Source organism: Leptosomus discolor, chromosome 18 (assembly GCF_034619465.1).
Source record: "Leptosomus discolor isolate bLepDis1 chromosome 18, bLepDis1.hap2, whole genome shotgun sequence".
Taxonomy (NCBI): Eukaryota; Metazoa; Chordata; class Aves; order Leptosomiformes; family Leptosomidae; genus Leptosomus; species Leptosomus discolor.
In genome coordinates, this window is record NC_141408.1 from 5,186,468 (window position 1) to 5,206,277 (window position 19,810).

The following is a 19,810-nucleotide window of genomic DNA, read 5'->3' on the forward strand; positions in this document are numbered from 1 at the left end:
TGGCAGCAGGAAAGGCGTTTCTCCCCAGTGTGTCCGGCGGGGGATTGGGCAAGAGTGTCTTGTGAAAGATGCCGGCAGGGAGGAAATTTGGTTGGGGGAACAAAAGGATGTCGGCTTCCTCTTGAAAGGCAGCTGCTTCGCTCCCTTTAATGGAAAGCGAGGGCTGGGATGTGGGGGCATGGTGTTCTCTGGGTGGGGTAGGAGCTCTGAGGCAAGGTGGCCATCCCGAACGGCAGTGGGGTGTGAGCGGTGCGGGGTGGGCGGCCCAGGGCCCGTGGGGCTGCCAGGGCGTGAGGGGTGAGCAGCTTCCCAAGGCTGTGGGTGCTGGTCCCTTCTGCCGCCTCATGGAGAGCTGCCATGTTGGGAGGCCGGCGGCCAGCACAGCATGGGGAGCGCCTCTGGGACAGGGCTGCTTCGCAGCAGGGAGCACGGCACAAGGGGCATGGTTGGGTGCCACCACGGCCAGCCAAGGCGGGCTTGGGTTTGGGTCTGGCCATGGGTATGGGGTCTGGGTTTGGGTCTAGGGATAGGTTGGGTCTGGGTTTGGGATGGATTCTGGGTCTGGGTCTGGGTCTAGGTGTAGTTTTGGGTCTGGGTTTGGGTTTTGGTCTTGATTTGGGTCTGGGTCGGTACTGGTTCTAGGTCCAGATTGGGGTCTGGATTTGGGTCTGAGACTAAGTTTGATTCTGGGTTTGGGTCTTGTTCCGGGTCTGGGGTTAGGTTTGGGTCCAGGTTTGGCTTTGGGTCTGGGTGTAGGTTTAGGTCTAGGTGTAGGGTCTGGGTCTGAGTCCCGGTTTGGATTTGGGTCTGGGTGTAGCTCTGATTCTGGGTCTAGGTTTAGATTCGAACCTGGGTGTAGGTCTGGGTCTAGATCATGGAATCATAGAATGTATTGGGCTGGAAGGGACCCCCAAAGGTCACCTAGTCCAACCCGCCTGCAGTGAGCAGAGACATCTCTAACTAGGTCAGGATGCTCAGAGCCCCATCAAGCCTGACCTTGAATGTCTCCAGGGATGGGGCTTTCCCTGCCTCTCTGGGAAAACTGTTCCAGTGATCCACCACCCTCATATCAAAGAACTTTTTCCTAAAGTCCAACCTAAATCTAGGTCTGGGTCTGGGTCTGGGTCTAGGTGTAGATTTAGACCTGGGTCTGGCTCTGCGATGCGCTGGGGCCCACCCGCTGCATGGGCGGCATAGCCCCTTTAAGACAAGAGCTTCTTGGGCCCGAGCCGCCCGCTCCTCGCGCCGCACGTGACCGCGGCGTCGCGGCCGGGCGCATGCGCGCAGGGGGCGGCAGGCAGGTGAGAGGTCGGCAAGATGGCGGCGGCAGCGGCCTGAGGGGCGCGGGCGGGCGGGCGGGCGGCGGCGATGTGGGGGGCGCTGAGGGCAGCGCCGGGGGCAGCGCGGCGGCCGCCGCCGGGCCCGCGCAGGGGCCTGGTGAAGCCGGCGGGCCCGCGGAGCGTCCGCCAGCTTCGGGAGGCGGAGGAGGCCGCCCCGATGTTCCAGTACGCGGGGAAGGCGGCCGAGCGCAAGGACCGCGTCTTCGTGTGGGGCTTCAGCTACTCGGGCGCCCTGGGCGTCCCCAGCTTCGTGAAGCCGGACGCGGGCTGGAAGAAGCCGCGGCGGATCCAAGCCACGCCGTACCGGCTGGAGACGGAGGAGAAGGTGGGCCGGTGGCGGCGGCTCGGTTGGTGCCGGTGGCGGGGCGGCTCGGGCTCCCGCGCGGCAAGGCCGTCCGTGCCAGCTGATCCCGGCGGGTTTCTTCTCTCGGCTTGGAAAAGCGTTAAGTGATCTGGTTTAAAGGCTTTGCTGTGATTAATTTTTTAAATTGATACAGCGGCGTTAATCGGGATGGTTTCTGCAGTGGCATGCGATTGGGAAAATGCCGGTCTGTATTCCTTTGTCAGAGGCATAAGCAAGCAAGAGTGTGAACAGCATTTATCAGAGAAATGGGGCCTCGTTTTCAGTGGCTTCTGTGGCTTCTTTCATCTTGATGAAATTGGAAGCTTGTGTTGGAAGTCATGTTACTCTTTTGTCTGCGTGTTTTGGTCATTATGCTCTGTGCAATTCAAAGGAGGTCAGAGCTTTTACACTGGGCTTCTTTTGGCAAAAGGAGTAAAATAGGGGGGTGTCATTCCCTTAATATTTCTTTGTGTTTGGATTTTTTTAATCTGCTGCTGCTGCAGGTCAGCAAATAGGTCTTCCTGTTGTGTTTGAATGGGTACAAAATAATGCAAAAATAAAGGTGGATGCACATGAAAGCAAAACTCTCTGGCAGTCATGTTGGGCTTCAGTGTGCACCATTGTGCTTATCCCTGAAGAGTGTTTCTGAGCGTTTTTGCAAAGACCATACATACCATGAATTTGGGCCGTATTTGGATACCACTTAATGAAGGATGGATGCTGATGAACAAATAGCATGGGCTGGAACTTGTTTTTCTAAGCTGTAGCTTGTAACTGAATGGTGTGGCTTTTGTTTGTCTTCAAAGATATCCTCTGCTGCCTGTGGTTACGGCTTCACACTGCTGTCCTCTAAAACCACAGACATCACCAAAGTGTGGGGCATGGGGCTGAACAAGGATTCCCAGCTTGGATTCCAGAGAAGCAGAAGAGATCGAAGTAAGACTTGAAATTTTCTAAAGGCTTACAGGGTGGGACTGCAGGATGCATGTGATGTGGGAACCTGCGTTAGGAGGCATGGGAAATGCCCAGGAGGCTTTGATGCGGAGTGTGGGGCTGAGCTTTTTGTTGTTTTGGGGTTTAAGAGGTCTTTTTTTGGAACTTGGCAGTGGTTTCGTGTGCTTTGTAACTGGTCAAGGTATGCATCCGTTCTAAGCACTGCGCTTCCATTCTTTCCTGGATTTAACTAAAATCTAAGTGATATTCTGCAGAAGTGTGTGCGTGTTGGTTAAGGTCTTGCTTTGAATCTCTGTGGTTTGGTAGCAGACAATGTAATGGACTAGTTAACAAAATGGTTTTGGCAAGATGATTTGCTCGCTTCTGTTGCCTTTGCACTTACAAACTAGTTTCTTTTTCAACAGATCTTCTTATACAGTCAGTGGAATCTTTTGTGAAGCTGTAGCAGTTTTTTACTTTAGTGGCAAGTTGCATTTTGAAGGAAAAACATGTTATTCAGTCATTTTGTCTTAAATGTGTTTGAAAGCCTGGTATAAGGGGATGATTTTGTGCGGAACATTGCCACCTTCCACCTAAGACAGATGTGGAAACTTACTTCCCTTATAGAATGGCTGTCTCTAATGGTTTGAAAACTTTCCTCCGTAAACAACTGGGAAAACCACGTTAAAAGCAGTTTTTCTCTTTATAATGTGTGAGAGCATAATCCCTCAAGGTATGGCACACCTGATAGGATCAAGAGATTGAACTTTGTGGAGAAGCAAAAGACAGTTGCAGCTGTGCAGAATGCTGCAGTTCCAGCGGTGCTGCTGTCCTGCATGGCTGCAGGCACACTGTGCAGCCTTCCCGGCGTCCGTGCTTCAGCAGCAGCTGTGGGTGACGGGCCTGCAGGAGCCTCCACTCGCTGCTGCTTTTGAAGGTCTCAGCTCTTACTGCTGTGCGCGCTGATGTCTCAGGACTGTCTTGTCGTTGTCTTGTTTTTCATAAGACCTGCAGGTTGTTATTGCCAGAGAATCCAGAAATTAATTAAACAGTTTTGCAGTTCAAGCCCTTTTAAGTAAGAGGGTTTTCAGCATTTGGTAGGATCTGTCGGAGGTGCGGTGCAGGTCGGGGATTGCTGCTGCTCCGTATTTACCTTCCCATAGACAAGCTTCCTGTGGGATGTGCTGCTTGTTACTTAGTTTTACAGACTGACTTTGGTACCTGCTAGTTCCAGCACTGTGTCCCTGTAGATGCTTCTTTTCCAGTGTAATTGCAACCTTCTGACTTTCAGATGGTTGTATTTCATGCTTCAGCTATTTCTAAGCTAAACTGCTAATACTTTACTCTCACCCTCCTCTTCTTTAGTTATCCTGTTGCCTCTCTTCTCCAAAATCCCTCAGATCTCAGCGATGATTACCACAGATCCCAGTAGCTTCTGTTGCTCTGCTGGAAGGAACAGAGAGAGAGAAAAAGGTTTTTTGCGCTGTGACTTCCACGTCTCTTTAGACAGATCTAGACTTCACGGCCTTTCAGTTCCTGCTGTATCGCGTGGCGGGCTCCCACCATTTGCAATTCTGGGATTTTTTAATTGACAGCAGTGAGAACTAGTTACAGCACTGCAGTGTGTGAGCAGAATACTGCTTTGGGTCCTCTGGGATTTGATTTCACTTGGTGCAGTGGCTTTCCTTGATATCAAAGCTTTTTATCTCCCCTTAACCTTTTCCCTAGTACTGATTTATGTTTTGCTGGTTTTTTGTTGCTTTTTTTTTTCCCAGTTGACTGTGCTGATTACATATTCTTCAAGTTACTAAGTCTTCTTTTTCTAGTACAGCTTGTCATTTTTCTTCGTCGACGTTAGATCTCTTATCCCCTCCGGAGCCAGGCTAGCTAATGTTTCTTGCATTCCTTTCTTCTGAAGGGGCCTTTAATCTACTGTTCTTTAAATGTGATACCCTAAGATATTTTTGTTCACCTTTCAAGCTGTCTTTTTGTGATTGCAGCTATTTTACCTTGTTTGCACTGTCCCCAGTTGCACGGGGTGCTTAGTTTGTACTTGGTGTTAAGCTCTCTGGTAATCCAGCCTTATTCACCAAGGTAGTTGAACGTGGCTGAAGCCTCGATTTCTCAATTCTGGCCACCTGAAATCCTAATGGCATTCAGCCTCCAGGTATGGTGGGCTTTTGATTAGGCAGTGATTACTGGCTTCAACCATCCCTAGGGCTTTTAACTGCTTCCCCATCCCACAATGGATCCCGGTCAGCCTCTTTTACTTTGGTCTCTTGGCTTTCTAAAATACATCTGCTTTTATAACAAAATAGAAATGACTGTGTGTATTTACAGCATGATCGACAAGTAGATGACGAATTTGCTTTGTGGAAGCTACTGACTTTTTAATTTTCTCTCCCTTCCTTAAGCTAAGGGCTATGAATATGTCTTGGAACCATCTCCAATTCCATTACCCCTGGAGAAGCCGCAGCAGACTCGAGTCTTGCAGGTGTCCTGTGGGAGAGCCCATTCCCTGATCCTGACAGACAGTGAAGGAGGTATAGTATTGCTTGGGCTGGTGACAAGGGACGCCTGACTGTGCTTTTATTAAAGGCCCTGAAAAAGATTGTCTGCTGTCCTTTAGAACTAGACCCCAGACGGGCTGGCTGCGTTGTCAATGTGATGCAGGGAGCTGCTGGCCTTTTTTGGGATTGCTCCCGGGAGGGGGAGCCCTGAGCTGGTAACCACGTGCTGAGCTCTGCTCGGCTCAAGCTGTAAATGTGTTCACTGCCAGCGTTGCACAGTGTGGTTTGTTCATCTGGCCTTGGGCCTCGCTCAAGTGTAGCCTGTTTGTCTGGTTCAGTCAGACGTGTTTTGGAATTTGGTTGTGGATGGCTATGCCCATACTCCTGTGGTACTTTCCCCTTGAAGCCCCGGAGTGCTACACTTAGGAGTGATAAATGAATAGGCCTTTATACAGAAGTTCCTGGAGGTGAATTGGCTCTCCACGTCTCTGGGAGTTCCTGGTGCTGTGGCTTCAGTGCTGTGCTGAGCGATCCAGTGCTGCTTATCCGTGGGTGAGCTGCTTGGCTGTTGATGTAACGCTCCTGCGGGAGTGCTGATCTCTTTCCGAGTCTCCTTGGCAACGCGGGCTGAACGAGGCAACAGCTGAAAAACAGCCAGGGGGCTCCAGGTACCGCTGCTGTGACAGCACTGCTGTGCCTGCAACGCTGTCGCCGGGCCGTTGTGGGTGAAAATGGATTCAGTCACTTAAATTTCAGCGGATTTGGTTTGAAGAAAGCTTATGTCCATTTTTACAGTACGGTGTTCCACCTTTCATACTGAGAACAGCAGGAAAGTATTTTGTCTACCTGAAAAGAGGCTGTCAGGGGATTGAGCAGTAATAAAACCAGTGCATTTTGTCATTGTTTTTCAGTTTTCACAATGGGGAACAATTCTTACGGACAGTGTGGCCGGAAGATTGTTGAAGATGAAACTTACAGGTGAGAGTCCAAAGATCCTGAACTTCCTTAATGTTAAAACCATAATTGCATGAAAACAACCCAGTAGAAAAGCCTGGAGGTAGGACAGATCTGGTAGTATAAGGATGCCGTTTAAGATTAAGGAGTCTGAGAACAGGCTTTCATGCTGCAGGCGTCATGTAAGCAGCCTGGCTTTGAACCCAGGCTGGGCACTGGCGCTGTTCTGACCACGTTCACAGAAGACAGAAAGATGTCAGCATGTGACAGTTGTCACAGGGCAGAATGAGAAAACCCAACCTTCATAAATTGCTTGAGGTAATTGGTGTTAGTAGTCAGTCATTCTCCCTTTAGCCTTTCAGAGTGCAAGTGCTAGTTCTGAGGGTGTTAGAAATGCCATTTAATGATGAAAGACACGTCCTTTTGTTGAATCTCTTTGCTGTAACTGCCTTTGAATCTGTAGTGCTTTTCTTTTATAGGCTTTTTGTGAGCCACACCAAAGCATATTCTCAAAATGATCTGTAAGACAGTAGTGATGTGAGTGGATAGTGGGAACATGCCGCAAGTTACTGATTCCCTGGCAGGGCCTAGAAGAGGTTTTGCTTGTTGCACACTCTGTGATCCACAAGACTTGGCCTGTAGAGTTTAAGAAAATAGCTGTTATTTAGTTAGCTTTTTTTCATCTTGATACTGGAAGTTAGTCATTGGATTGTTCAGAATTCCTCTTTTTGTGAAAGAACGGCATGGGTGTTAACACAACGCTGTTTGTGCTCTGGGACGCCTGGTTAATCTCTCGTTAAGTGTAGTGTTTGTGTAGGTGCTGCAGTATTACCTAGTGTCTGTGCGCATTCTAGACTAGGGAACATGTTTGAGGAATGCTCCCACCCCCAATTCCCATGAGAGGTTATATTTAAAAAGTGGCAGTTGTTGAATTCTTAAATAAGAGAATGCAAAATTACTTTCCTTCTTTATGCAGTAATTTTACAGTGGAACTATGCTCTTTGAATATATAAGAGAACATGTGAAAGAATCTCTCTTTTTGTAACGGCAAAGTGGCTTTCAGTACAGGCACGTCTGCCTTCACATTTTTCAGTTGCAGTCCTCTGAAATCCTCTGTGTCACCTTTTCTCTTCTCGGTGGCGGTTTGGTGGTGTCCAGTGAAAGCCATCTAATTCATCAGCTGAAGGAGTTTGACAGCAGAGTCGTCCAGGTAAGGGGATCATCTGAACTGAATTCTGAAGGTGGACTGAAAACTGGCTGAAGAGCCGAGCTCAGAGGGTGGTAGTCATTGTCACGAAGACTAGTTGAGTGCCAGTAACCAGTGCTGTATCCCAGGGGTCAGTGCTGGGTCTGATCCTGTTTAACATTTTCACAAATGATCTGGATGATGGGGCGGAGTGTACGCTCGGTGAGTTTGCAGATAAAACGAGGAGGAGTGGATACACCAGAGGGGGTGCTGCCATCCAGCGGGGGGTACCGTGGGCTGCATTAGGAGGGGTGTTGCCAGCAGGTGAAGGGAGGTGGTCCCCTCCCTTCTACACAGCACACCGTAGTGAGGCTGCACTCGGGGTACTGTGTCCATTTCTGGGCTCCCCAGTACAAGAGAGATGCGGACATACTGGAAAGAGTCCAATGAAGGGCTGTTAAGGTGATGAAGGGACTGGAGCATCCCTCCTGTGAGGAAATGCTGAGAGAGCTGGGACTGTTGAGCCTGGAAAAGTGAAGGCTGGGGTTGTGTCTTGGCAGTGTGTATCAGTGTGTGAAGGGAGGGTGCACAGAGGACAGAGCCAGGCTCTCTTGGGACAAGAGGCAGTGGGCACAGAGACACAGAAGGTTCCCGGTGAACATCAGGAAACACTTTTTTGCTGTGACTGAGCACTGATACAGGCTGCCTAGAGATGTTGTGGAGTCTCCTTCCTTTGAGATACTCAAAAGGCCTCTGGACGTGGTCCTGGACAACTGGCTGTAGGTGGCCCTGCTTGAGCAGGGCGTTGGACCAGATGGCTTTCAGAGGTTCCTTTTAAATTTGGCCAGTCTGTGATTCTGTAGTGAGAAAAAACAGAAAAATCAGTATGCAGATCAGTCTGAAATGACGAGGTGATCTGCTCTATGGTTGATTACAAAAAGCACAAGGAGGCGTTTTGCTCGGTGCCTCTGCAGAGCACTTGTGACTGGCAGTGCAGGGTCTGAGCTTACTGACGAATGCGAGGGGAATGCCAGCACGGCGTTTGCTTGCTGACTTCTGGGTAAGGCCTGCACGGCAGCGAGGCTGTTCTGCGGCCACGTCTCCTCCTGTCCTGGTTTCTTCTGATGGCTGCAGTATTTCCAGGCACAGGAGCAGTTCACTGGTATGTCTGTGCCACTGTAGCAGTACTCTGTGGGCAAACACTGCTCCTGTTCCATGCAGCATCCTAGAAAGCAAGGGTCATTCATTTAGGTCCGCATGACGAGAGTGTGCTGTGGTACATCCTAATGATGTTTTGAATTAGGCTTGTAAACCTTTGGATTTTTCATTGGTTTTGTTTTAAGGGGGTTGAATAATTGGTACCTGTTTGTACTTCGATGAGAGCAGTTACGTGCCTAATATTCTTGGTAGTCGCTCTCTTGTGGATTAATCCCTTTAATCTTTGGCTAATTTTTGATGTCTGCTTTTGAAGATCTTGGCTTTAATTCATGCCAAGCCTCTGGCAGACATGATTGCTAGTTCAACATAAATGTCAGTTTGAGAACAGATGAGTTCCTAGAGCACTTGCATGGCCAGGAGTCAATAGCAGTTTGTAACTGGCATTGAGAGCCATGTGGTAGCGCTCTGGGAAGGGAGATCTCTTGTTTACCCTTTGCTGTTTTATTGTGCTGTACTGCTGAATCAAGCTGTCTGTGACTAGGCCTTGTTTTGGATCTCAGGATAAATCAACTGCAGCATCACTTTCCACGAAGAAAATTCTGCTCTTTTCTGCTGAGTCGTGCTGTTCTTAGCCTTCCCTGTCTGTAGAGCTGTTTGATCGGGAGAGAAAAGTCAAAATGTGAGCTGATGGGCATTGTGGAGGTTGATTGCTCAATTTGTCTGCCAGTAATGCTTCGTTAAATTGATTCTGAACACGTGACCTCTCCTGACCAGCTCTGACTGTGTTTGTGTGCAGGTTGTGTGTGGGCAGGACCACAGTCTGTTCAGAACCAAGAAAGGGGCAGTCTATGCGTGCGGCTGGGGAGCTGATGGACAGACAGGTAGGAGCTCAGCTCAGCTTGCGTTCCAGTGCGTGGATGGACGTAGCAGCAAGCTGTTGTCATTCGGAGCTTATGCTGTTTGTCTGTCGGGCACGTGTGGGCAGAAAGGGGCTGGTGTGTTTCCAGCTGTGTGCAGATGTTCTCAATACTCTTGTGTAACCAAATGGGGACAAACCAGTTCAATTTTAGAGGAGCTTTAGCATGCCGTGCTGGCAATCTGAGGAGAATGTGTCCGCTGCTTAAAGCTCCTGAGGGATGTGGAGGTGGCACGGGAAGAGCCTCCCTGGTTCTGTGCAGGCTTTGCCTTCCCGATTCTCGTTTTGGGGTCTGTTTTGCTTCTTGCTCCTTTTGAACAGAGACCTTTGGCAGCTACCGTTGTCTTAGTGTGGGATCTTTGGGCAGGCCCTTGGCTTCTGCTGTCAAAGAACTTCCTCACAGTTCTTCCTACTGTTTAGTCCTCCTGCTGCTCCTGAAGCTGGGTTCTTCCCACAGTTCTCTTGTGTGGACATACTGGAGCCCATCTGGTTTCTGTCATCTACATTCTGGCCTCTTTTCCAGGCAGCTCTTTTTCATGTAAAGTGTTTGCTTCCCAGCCTCTTCTGCCACTTCACCTGCTGTGGTCCAAACCGATCGCAGTGTGCTGTCACTCATGGCTTTCCTTGCAGGAGACAGGACGCAGCTTCACTCCTGTCGGGATACCTGCCAGACTTGGTTACTGCGCTCTTAAACGCTTTGATCCATGCAGGAAAGAGAGATGAGGTTGCTTTTTTGTTTTGCACTCCAGAGAGGCAGCTTTGGCTGGTAGAACTGGTGTTTGTGGCTGCTTGTCCATTGAAGCTGGTAGTTAAGAGATACGGACGGAAAGATTTCTTCTGGGGGAAGGGCGATTGGGCTATAACATGGCAAAATGGTCCTGTGTAGGAGTTACAAGTATGTCTGGAAAAAAAATTCTTCTTTATCTCCCTACTTTTTTTTCCTTTCAGGTCTTGGACACTACAACATCACCAGCGTTCCGACTAAGCTACGTGGTGACATTGCCGGAGTAAACATTATCCAGGTCTCTTCTTACGGGGACTGTTGTCTGGCTGTTTCGGATGAAGGAGACGTCTTTGGTTGGGGAAACTCAGAATACTGGCAGTTGGCATCTGTCACAGAAACCACACAGGTCAGTTGGCCTTGGGGTGTGTTTTTACGTGTTTCAGTTCAGCTGCTGCACACAGAGTTAAAAATTACACACTTCTCCCTGCTTTGGGTTCTTCTGACAGCAGTGTAAATCAATATAAACTAACACCACTAGCAGGCTGGTTTTACCTATGCTTACAAAACCAGTCTGTCTGGAATGTTTGTGTAGCTTGTTTCCCAGCTGTTGATAGGCAAAGGCTATTGTCCCCTCAGCCCAGTTTGTTAGTCTGTTATAAAGGAAGAGCACACCCCATGTTCTCCTTTCCCCATCCCATGGACTTTGCACCAAATTGAGACTTTGCACCAAACTGAGATCTAGCTCAAGGGCTTGTGCTGGGTTCGGGACAGGAATTAATCTTTTGGCTGGTTAATCTAGAACTTTCATCTGGTCCTGCGTTGAGCATGGTGCTAGTCCAGATGACCCTTGTAAGTCCCTTCCAATCAACCCGTATGTTGGTGAATTTTTTGTGAACAACCCGAGCAGGTTTCTAGCTGAATCCTAAAAAAGTCCCAGTGTCTCACAGATAAAAGCTTTTTGGAGCAAACTTGTGCGGGACAAAAATACAGTCCATGACTGGACACGAAGTGTTGTAATACTGAGGTAATTGGGCAGGTGGGATCCTGTTACTGTTAGTGTAGGAAATGGAGTCAGGGAGTTAATTAATACTCTGGCTATTCTTGACAGAAGGCTAAGAGCAAACAATTGCATTAGTGTGGTGTTAGTAAAATATGTACCTTTGTTCCCCATGGCTCTCCTGATGCAGGGCTAATCACCGAGACCCGTAAGGCGTGAAGACAGTGACCAGGTTAAATAGTGTAGGAGTTTCCTGGCTGGGTGCTCAATGGAGGTCAGATGAAATGGATGAATGAATGCTTACTAAAGTGGGAGTTTTAGGTACAATATAGATGAAGTCCAAATTGGGGAGTAGCAGAGCTGGATATTATCTGTGAAATCCGAGGTCGTTGTTTACGTGTGTCAAGCTCTGTAGGTTTCTGTTGTTGAACTGTACCGAATAGGAGTGATTTTCTTTGAGTGGTTTTTCCCTGGTATGTTCAAAAATGCCACCGCAGACCAAACTGTGGAGATCTTATCCATTGTGAACGTGCTCGCGTGCTGGCTTTCCCGTTGTGTCTGACTTGCAGAGCCAGGAATATAAGCAGATGTTAAGTGTTTCCAGCTTTGTTGCCATGCGTGTAGGCTTTCCTGTGGGTAACTTTGTCCACACTCTCAGCCTTAATGAATTTCTTGGCTTTTTGCATTCGTTCTGTTATCCAAGCAGTAAAGTTGTCAGCATCAGGAATTCAGTGTCTGTAAGCTCTGACCAGAACTAGAGAACTAGTGAAAGGTGTGTGTCTAGTTTGCAGTTTACCTTGTCTGAAACAACGCTCTTGCAACCCCATACAGGTGAATGTTCCCAGGCATTTGCCATTCAAGATTGGGAAGATAAAGGAGGCTGCGTGTGGAGGGACTGGCAATATTGTGCTAACGGGTGAGTTCGCTTTTACAGTCATCCTCTTCAGTGCAAGGCCGTGCAGTAGGTGGGTTGTAACATCATGGGGCAAGATCTTATTTACTGGAAACAGGAAAGTACTGTCTATTATGAGGAAAGATGGGAGACTGAGAAACCCACAGGCTTAAGGATGGGCTAGGGGAGTTGTTTTCACTAGCCGAGCATCCAGTACGTGCTGTTGTGAGGGCTTATGCAAACTGGAATGGGAGCATGGTAGCTGCTTGCAGTTCTGGTCTTGTTTGCTGATCACACGGGCCGTGTGTGGCCTATAAGGAAGATGTATGTAGGGAGGAAGTAAGGCAACACTTGAGAGGAAGAAGAGCCCTTCAGACTCAATGTAAATCTGATGTGTAAACAAACCTTGATAAACCAGGCTGCGAAGTAGAGAGTTCTGAGAACGGTGAAGCTCTGCAGCAGACGTCATGGTGAATGCTGCTTTGGGTTGTCAGGGGCCGGGGGAGCACAGCTTGGAAGTGCTGAGTGAAGGAATGAGGGAGAGGACGGTACTGTTATGAAGGATCATCTCAAGGAAGATGTTCGTATATAGGGTGCAGCTGTGATGACAAGACATTTGAGCTTCCAGCGCGAAGGGAGCAGAGCCAGCAGGCTTACCAACTTACTCTGTCTTACGCTGTCCAACCGCTGCCTTTCTGAGGCACCCAGTTTAAGGCAGAATGCCAGGTGGAGCGACTGGCCTGCTGCTGGTTTGGCCATGCCTCAAAGGAAAAAGCAATAATAATAAAAACGCTCAACCTTTGTCCCATCAGTCAGTCAGCTCCAGTATTTTATCCAGCTCACACTGCGTTGGCATTATTTCCCCATGAAAGTTTTGCCTGTGAAGCTTGATCTGCTCGCACAGCTTAGGGAAAACTTAAGATGTTTGGATAGGAATGCGTTGTTTGCAAGTTTTAAATAATCAAAAGGTGCTAGACTGCTCTGGGAGAAAGGAAAATGTCCCTTTGGATCTGATTAACTCCTGGTTATGGCATGAATTTCACAAGCACAGACTTACTTACAGAATGTGTTCTTACTGTGATACAGAAGAAGGAAATGTTTTTGTCTGGGGATATGGAATTCTTGGGAAAGGACCAAACCTAATAGAGACAGCAGTGCCAGAGATGATCCCACCCAGCCTTTTTGGCTGGTCAGACTTGAATCCGGACATCCGTGTTGCTCACGTTCGCTGTGGACTCAGCCAATTTGCGGCACTTACAAGTAAGTTTCTAGCCCCCCTGTCATGGAGAATTCACGCTGCCGTATTACTGGCAGTTAAAAACAAAAAGGGCACTTGTCTTTCTTTAGACTTAAAGCATGCTGGAATGCAGCAGGAGGGGCAGGCAGCATAGTTTGCAGGTGTCAGCATGGTTTCTTTCCAATATAGGTACTGCACTCAGTTATGCTTTAATTAAGGAAATGTTATCCTTCTAAAGCAAACAAAAAAAATCCTCTCAAAGAGGAAACCTGGGAAGGTTTTTTTCATTTTCTTGTACAGAATAAGTCAGTCAGTTGCACTTCAGAAGCAGTAGGAATTTATGTGATAAATGAAGAAACTAAACCCAAGTCTAAATCAGAGCTAGATGTCAGGGTCTTGGCTCTTCTGACCCACTGAGTTAGCAAGCTGAGGTGGGAAGACCCACACATCTAACGTGCCAAGGGTGTGATACTCTGGTATGTACACCCTGGACTTGGGATCGGCCTTCAGAGGAAGTTTTGAATTTGAAAGTCGTTTAAGAATGGGCAGCAGAGGGCAGCAGCACAGGAACCCCGTGCGCTTGGTAGTGAAAGTAATAGTTTACTAATGAAAAGTGCCAGGTGCCGACTTGTGTGGCCCTTCTTGGGGAGGGGGTAGGCGTGATGCTGTCCGTCCAGTGACAGGGTGCTTGTAGCTGGTCTCCCCTCGTATTGAGGAAGAGTTAGAAGCTGCGTTCCGATTAAATTGTGGTTTGGTTGTCTCTGCTGTGGGGCTGATCTGAGCACTTCTGAGATCTGCATGTTTTGCTGAGGAGCTTAAAACGCTCCGATTCTGTTCAACACAAGTATTTTCTTTTCCCCAGTTGTCATTAGAAGGTCACTTCTGTCAGGCAGCTGAATAACCAGTCCCCAGGTGATGGCTTGGGACAGATTTCACTGCCTTGCTTACCCCATTTGCTGCGCTGATAGCTGATGCGGGTTAGCTGTCTAACTTCCAGCACAAATGATTCACTTCACCACAGATGATTCTCTGGAATCTCTTCTGCTGCCCTCTTTCTTTGAATAGAATTCCAAAGCAAGAGCTGTAAGAGGGGCAAGCGAAGCCTTGTGCCCAGAATTTGCTGCTTGTACTGCTCATTAGGCATCCTTTTCCCTAAGCACAAGTTCATTTGTTGTACTCGGAACTAAACTCAAGTGGTTTCATCCTGCATGTATAACCCTTTATACTCCCAGAAGCACTGTAGCCATACTTGCCAGCACCACAAATAGAATTCTTCTTTTTTAATGATTCTGCCCTTTTTTAATTCTTTTTTTTCCTTGTATAGACAGAGGAGAACTGTTTGTGTGGGGCAAGAATCTAAGAGGGTGCCTGGGAACTGGAAGACTGGAAGACCAGTATTTCCCGTGGAGGGTAAGGATGGTAGTATTAAGGCCAAGAGTATATTCCTTAGCTAGTCTTTGTTATCCTGAGGGCAGGAAACATCATTTGTGGTGTAGTTTTGTTGAGTAATTTTGAAAGAAGTGGAAGCCTAAGGTGGCTGTAGAACTGCTTTGTTTTCCAGAGGTCCTTGTGCAGCCTGCTTAGGGGTGGAGGTATTCAGTAAATATTTAGTCTGGTATTTCAGGATCAATTTCAGATGCCAAAGGCACATCTGGTGCTGTGCCATCACATCTGAATAGTTCTTATTTCACTCCTGTTCAGTCTTCTACCTGCTACCCCTTACTGCCTCTTCCCTCCCCTTCTAACCTGCGCTTCACTTTGGTACGTGCTGCAAAGCAAACCACCAGTATTGGTCATCTTGCATTACACATCTAGATCGGGTGAACGTTTGGCCGTGGTGGTCAGGCTGTAGTGGCAGCAGGTCCGCACAGCAGTGGGCTTCCTTCCCCTGCTCCTCTTCCAGTCAGGCAGCTGGGGTGATGGGTTGCTGGGCTGGCTGTGTAGTTACAGTAGGAGATCCTTAGCCACTGGGCTGTTTCCAGAGCTGTTTCGCAATGCTTCCAGTTCCACTCCCTCTTCTCAGATGGCTCTGCGAGTTCAGCACTCAGCCTAACAGATGTTCCCAGTCTCCATGAAGGCCAAGTGGGAGAGGAGGGAGGCAGTTGGACCACCCTGGAGTCCCTTCCCATGTGTCTGAACTTGCAGGGGATGCGTTTCCTTAGCATGCTTTCTTCTCTTTTAAAAATGGATTAAAAAAGACCACCTCTAGAGCATTTGCCTAAAATCACACTGCTGTGGCTGACTGGAGTTTCTGAATTCACCAAGCGTGGTATGTCCAGGTTTCCCCAAGTGTGGACATCGAGGCTGATGCTCCCTCAAACAGCCAGCTCCTGTCTGACACTGCTATGGCAATGTACCAAACCAACGGCAGTTTCCAGGAGACTTGCCTGTGACCTCCTGCCCTAGAACTTGCCATCTCTTCTCTCCCTTAGCTCCAAGGCAAAACTTGTGTGTTTAAACTCAAGGAAAGCAGAGGCTAAAGTCAGCTTGAAGTGAGAGAGCTGTAACTACACCAGCGAGTGAGCTGGGTCTGCTTAGCATCAAGGCAAAAACTGCCTTAGGCTGAGTTGAGCTTTTGCCTCGTTCCAGTCCTTGCGGATGAGAGAAGAGGCAAATCCTTGTGGTTCCTGGGCAGATCCTCTTCCTGCTGTCTGGATTATGCTCTGTTTGGTCATGCTGTTTCTGCTGCTGAACAGATGGGCTGAGGCTACGGCCTCCTCGCTGTCTGCTGGTGAGCTGTCCCTTTGTGTCCTTCCAAAGGGCTACGTGCTCCTGTGAAGGCAGAAGGGGAGTATTTCGCAGCTCGCTGCACAGGCATGTCTGCTGCTGAATCTTGGTTTCTCTGGGTTTTCAAGGTGGCACTTTGATTGGTACAAGTCCCTGTAAAACCAACAGGCATGTCGAGCAGAAGGAGGATGAGAAATAGAAAGTATCAGGTGCAAAGTACCAGCTTGAGCGATAATCCCCTCTTGTGTGTCTGATCCAGGTGACTGTGCCCGGTGAGGTGGTGGATGTTGCGTGCGGAGTTGATCATATGGTAAGCATGGTTAAGTCTTTTACCTAGTCCTGTTGCTGGGCCTCAGCACTGTGCTAAGAAGATGGGGGCACTTGGTGACAAGCTTCTTGGAAAGGAAGACCCATCCTGTGAAGCCATGCAAGAAGTGACTGTGAGCAGAGACAGCCGTGGCAGCGCCAGGGTGTGTTGTCATCTCTGCGTCGTTGGAACGCTCCAGCCTGGCTGTGGGAAGGAAGGAACGTTTCCTGAGGAGAGTGGAAATGCAGGGAGTGCTCTGGCTGGTTCCTGGTGAGCTCCCAAAGAGTCTGAGGCCCGGCCCACAGCTGGTGAGTCCTGCCATGTCTGAGGATGAAGAGCATCTCCCGCGGGGACGGCTGGCACAAGATGAAATCTGTAGCACAGGACGTTCATTTATGGACACTTTCCCTGTCACCAGCGCTGGCCTGTCAGTGTTGGGCTGAGCCAAACTATTTCTCAGGGGAAAGGGTTTTTTTATAACTACTTTTTTACATGGAAGAAAAATCATGCTGGCTGTCAGAGTCCAGCGCAGCTGTCCTGTCCTCCCTGTCCGCCACCAGTTGCGCTCTGCCTGGGCCGCTGTTGCGTGCAGAAGCTGGATGCCGGCCTGGCCTGGAGACAGCGGCGTGCTCTGACCCCAGGCTTTGCGTATGGGCTCTAAAGGCTGGAACGTGCTGGTTAAACTGGATGAGTGGGAACTTGCTGGTGGGGGGAAGCACCGTTAAACAGGGCAGCACGGAAAGACACCCCCAGGCTGGACCTGCTTGCAGAGGAGGGTTGGAGCCAGCGGTCCCTGCGGGGTCGGTGCTGCAGCCGTGGACGTGACCAGCGCTCGCTGCTCATCAAGTACTTCGGCCCTGTGTGCTGATACAAGCTCCTGCCTTCGGGGTTTTTTTGGGAAGTCCCTGTGCCCTTTCTGCCTTTGGGGGCGTGGTGGCTATCGTTGCGAAGAGCCCTTTTACATTAGCCAGGCTTTTGGGTAGTGCCTAGCGGGGGAAGGAGTCTTAATGGACAAGCAGCAGGGCCTTGTCTCTTGGCAGAGGAGTTGTGGAGGACGCAGGGAGCTGACGGAGGTGGGATGCACCAGCTGCAGGTACTGTAGCAGGTGCTTACCCAATCTCACCCTGAAGTGTGGGAAACCATCTCCTTGAAACAGGGGTTGTATCGTTTCTCTCTGTGTGGGATGCTTCTACTGTGTAAATTATTTTGGCAAAATCCAAGCTAGTACGTTTTTAATAAAGTGATTATAAAGTCTTTATCAGTAGTAATGGGAATATTCTTGAGCTTGACTTCAGACATGCTGCTCTGTCTTGCACTCAACATTTAAATGTAAGCATTGGGGTTCACAGGAACCGTCTTCTGTCAGCTGGGACACCCCTGCAGGACCACTGCTGTTGGAGGCAGGCACTGTATCCACAGACCCACTCCCAGTTTGGCTCCGTTAGCTGGAATTCTGTATCAAATCTGTTGTGTAATTACCAAAACTCAGGGGTTGAAGTCTGCCTTGCTGAAATGAATCTTGAAGGACTTTGTACAGAACACAGGCAAGGTGAAACCAGCAGAAATAGGCACATACTGGTTGTTACTCCAGTTACTGTGTAACTGGTATCGCTGTGGTGCGTGGAGGCAGAGCAAGCAGAAAGCTGCTGTTAAATCACAGCAGCCCTTCAGCGCCGTGAATTCCCAGTAAAGCAGCTTTCATTTGTACCTCACTGGACATGCCACGGGGGCGACTCGAGCTGCCCGAACGTGTCTTGTTGGCCTCATGGGGGTAGCTGTGCCCTTTTAACAGGAGGAGGCTTATTAAAGCATTGGAAATACAAACCCCGCCGGTAAAAAGCTGCTACAACCGATTCCCTGTGCGGGTGTTGCTGTTGCAGGAGGGCTGCAGGGGGTGGGGGGTTAGTGCTGGGGGGCGCTGCGGGCTTGCAGCTGCTCTGGTTCACCCCTCCTGCCTGAGGCGCTCGGGGCTGGGGCTGTTGGAGAGCTGGGATGGGAATTAAGGCCGTGTCGTACCTGGTTGTGTTGCAGTCTTGCTGTGCAATAAATTGCAAAATCTGTGTGTTAATTAGATGCCAGCAAGGTCTTTAAGCCCTAAATAGAAGTGTTGTGTGCCTCAGTGCAGTGGGAGTGTTGGCACTTTCATTACAGCGGCTGGGGGCATTCTCCAACGTGCTGCTTGGTGGGGATGAGGTTAGCAGCAGAGAGCCCACGGGCTGCAGCACCAGCACTGACCCCTGTTTTGGTTAAAGTGGGGGTAGGGGGTGACCTGGGCCAGGTGCCCACCAAGCTGCTCTGTCACTCTCCCTCCCTCAACAGGACAGGGGGAGAAAATACGATGGAAAGCTTGTGTGTTGAGATAGGTCAGGGAGGTCGCTTGCTGGTTACCGTCACGGGCAAAACAGAATCGACTTGGGGAAATTAATTTATTGCCGACGAAAGGGAGCAGGATAATGTGGAATAAGAACAAATCTAAAAACGCCTCTCCCCCACCCTTCCCTTCTTCCCAGGCTCAACCTCACTCCTGACTTTTCTGCCTCCTCCCTCTCCTTGTTCACTGACCTTGGTGTCTGCCTGGTTGTTTCTCACATACTCTCGCTCCTCTCTCCCAGCTGCTGTTGTGCAGCAGTTTTTACCCCTTAAATGTGTTCTCACAGAGTCGCTGTCGCTGATGGGCTTGGCCTTGGCCAGGGGCAGGTCTGTCCTGGAGCTGGGTGGAACTGTCTCTGCCTGACAGGGCAGCAGCTCCTCGTGTCTGCTCCCAGAAGCCACCCTGCAGGCCCCTGCTACCAAAACCTTGCCACTCGGTGCAAGCGGGCATTGCTGACAGGACCTGATCCACCAGCTCAGGCTGGCGTGGGTCCAGAGCCGTTAGCGAGGCCGCGGCAGCGTCATTCCGTTACTCACAGCGACGTGCGCGACTTGCAAAGGCAGATACAGCCCGAGACCTGCAGGCCCAGCACCGCCTCGCAGCGTGTTTGCGTTTGCTCAGCGGTTCTGTACAGAGGGCTCAGCACGCACAGGGACAGGCAGAGCCGCCAGGGTGGTGACAGACGTAGTGGGGCACTGCACCGCGTGTCCTTGGCTGGGCAGAGACCTGCCTGGGCGGGCAGCACAGGTTGTCCTGCTCGTGGGGTGGCTGGGTGGGTAGGATGGGTCAGCAGAAGCCCGAAGAGGCAGCATAGCTGGATGTAAAATACATTCTCTCTCTCTTTTTTTTTTAACACGCCTAACTGTAACCCCAATGAGGCAAACATCTGCGGCTGCGTGGTTGTGTCCCCTCCGTCCCTGCCAGGGCAGAGCTGTGGCCAGGCTGCAGGAGCCCAGCAGACCCTCGCTAACGAAAAGTGCCTTGTGTAACCCTCACTCACAACCACCGCTGCCTCCTTTGACATCAGAACCCAGCTCTGTGTTCCCTGCCTGTCAGCTGGTTGTACTCCCCTCAGGCAACAAGCAGGCTGTACTTTCTCTTCCTACGTACCCCAAACCAACCACATCACCCTCCTGGCCGCGAGCAGGGACGGCCTGTGCGCTCTCCGTGCAGCAGGTCTGTGCGAAGCAGCGATCCGAACCGTGGGTGGGTTCG

The 19,810-nt window shown here is 49.8% G+C and overlaps 1 protein-coding gene across 1 annotated transcript; it reads left to right on the plus strand.

Moving 5' to 3' along the window:
* Nucleotides 1–1,368: 1,368 nt before the first annotated feature.
* RCC1L (RCC1 like) lies at nucleotides 1,369–17,482 on the plus strand. Its single transcript, XM_086475284.1, has 11 exons — nucleotides 1,369–1,665; nucleotides 2,490–2,619; nucleotides 5,031–5,159; nucleotides 6,038–6,104; nucleotides 7,239–7,290; nucleotides 9,221–9,305; nucleotides 10,289–10,470; nucleotides 11,893–11,977; nucleotides 13,040–13,213; nucleotides 14,515–14,600; nucleotides 16,177–17,482. Exons 1-11 carry the CDS (start codon nucleotides 1,369–1,371, stop codon nucleotides 16,252–16,254), a joined length of 1,365 nt encoding a protein of 454 aa, XP_086331410.1. The 3' UTR covers nucleotides 16,255–17,482.
* The last annotated feature ends 2,328 nt before the right edge of the window (nucleotides 17,483–19,810 follow it).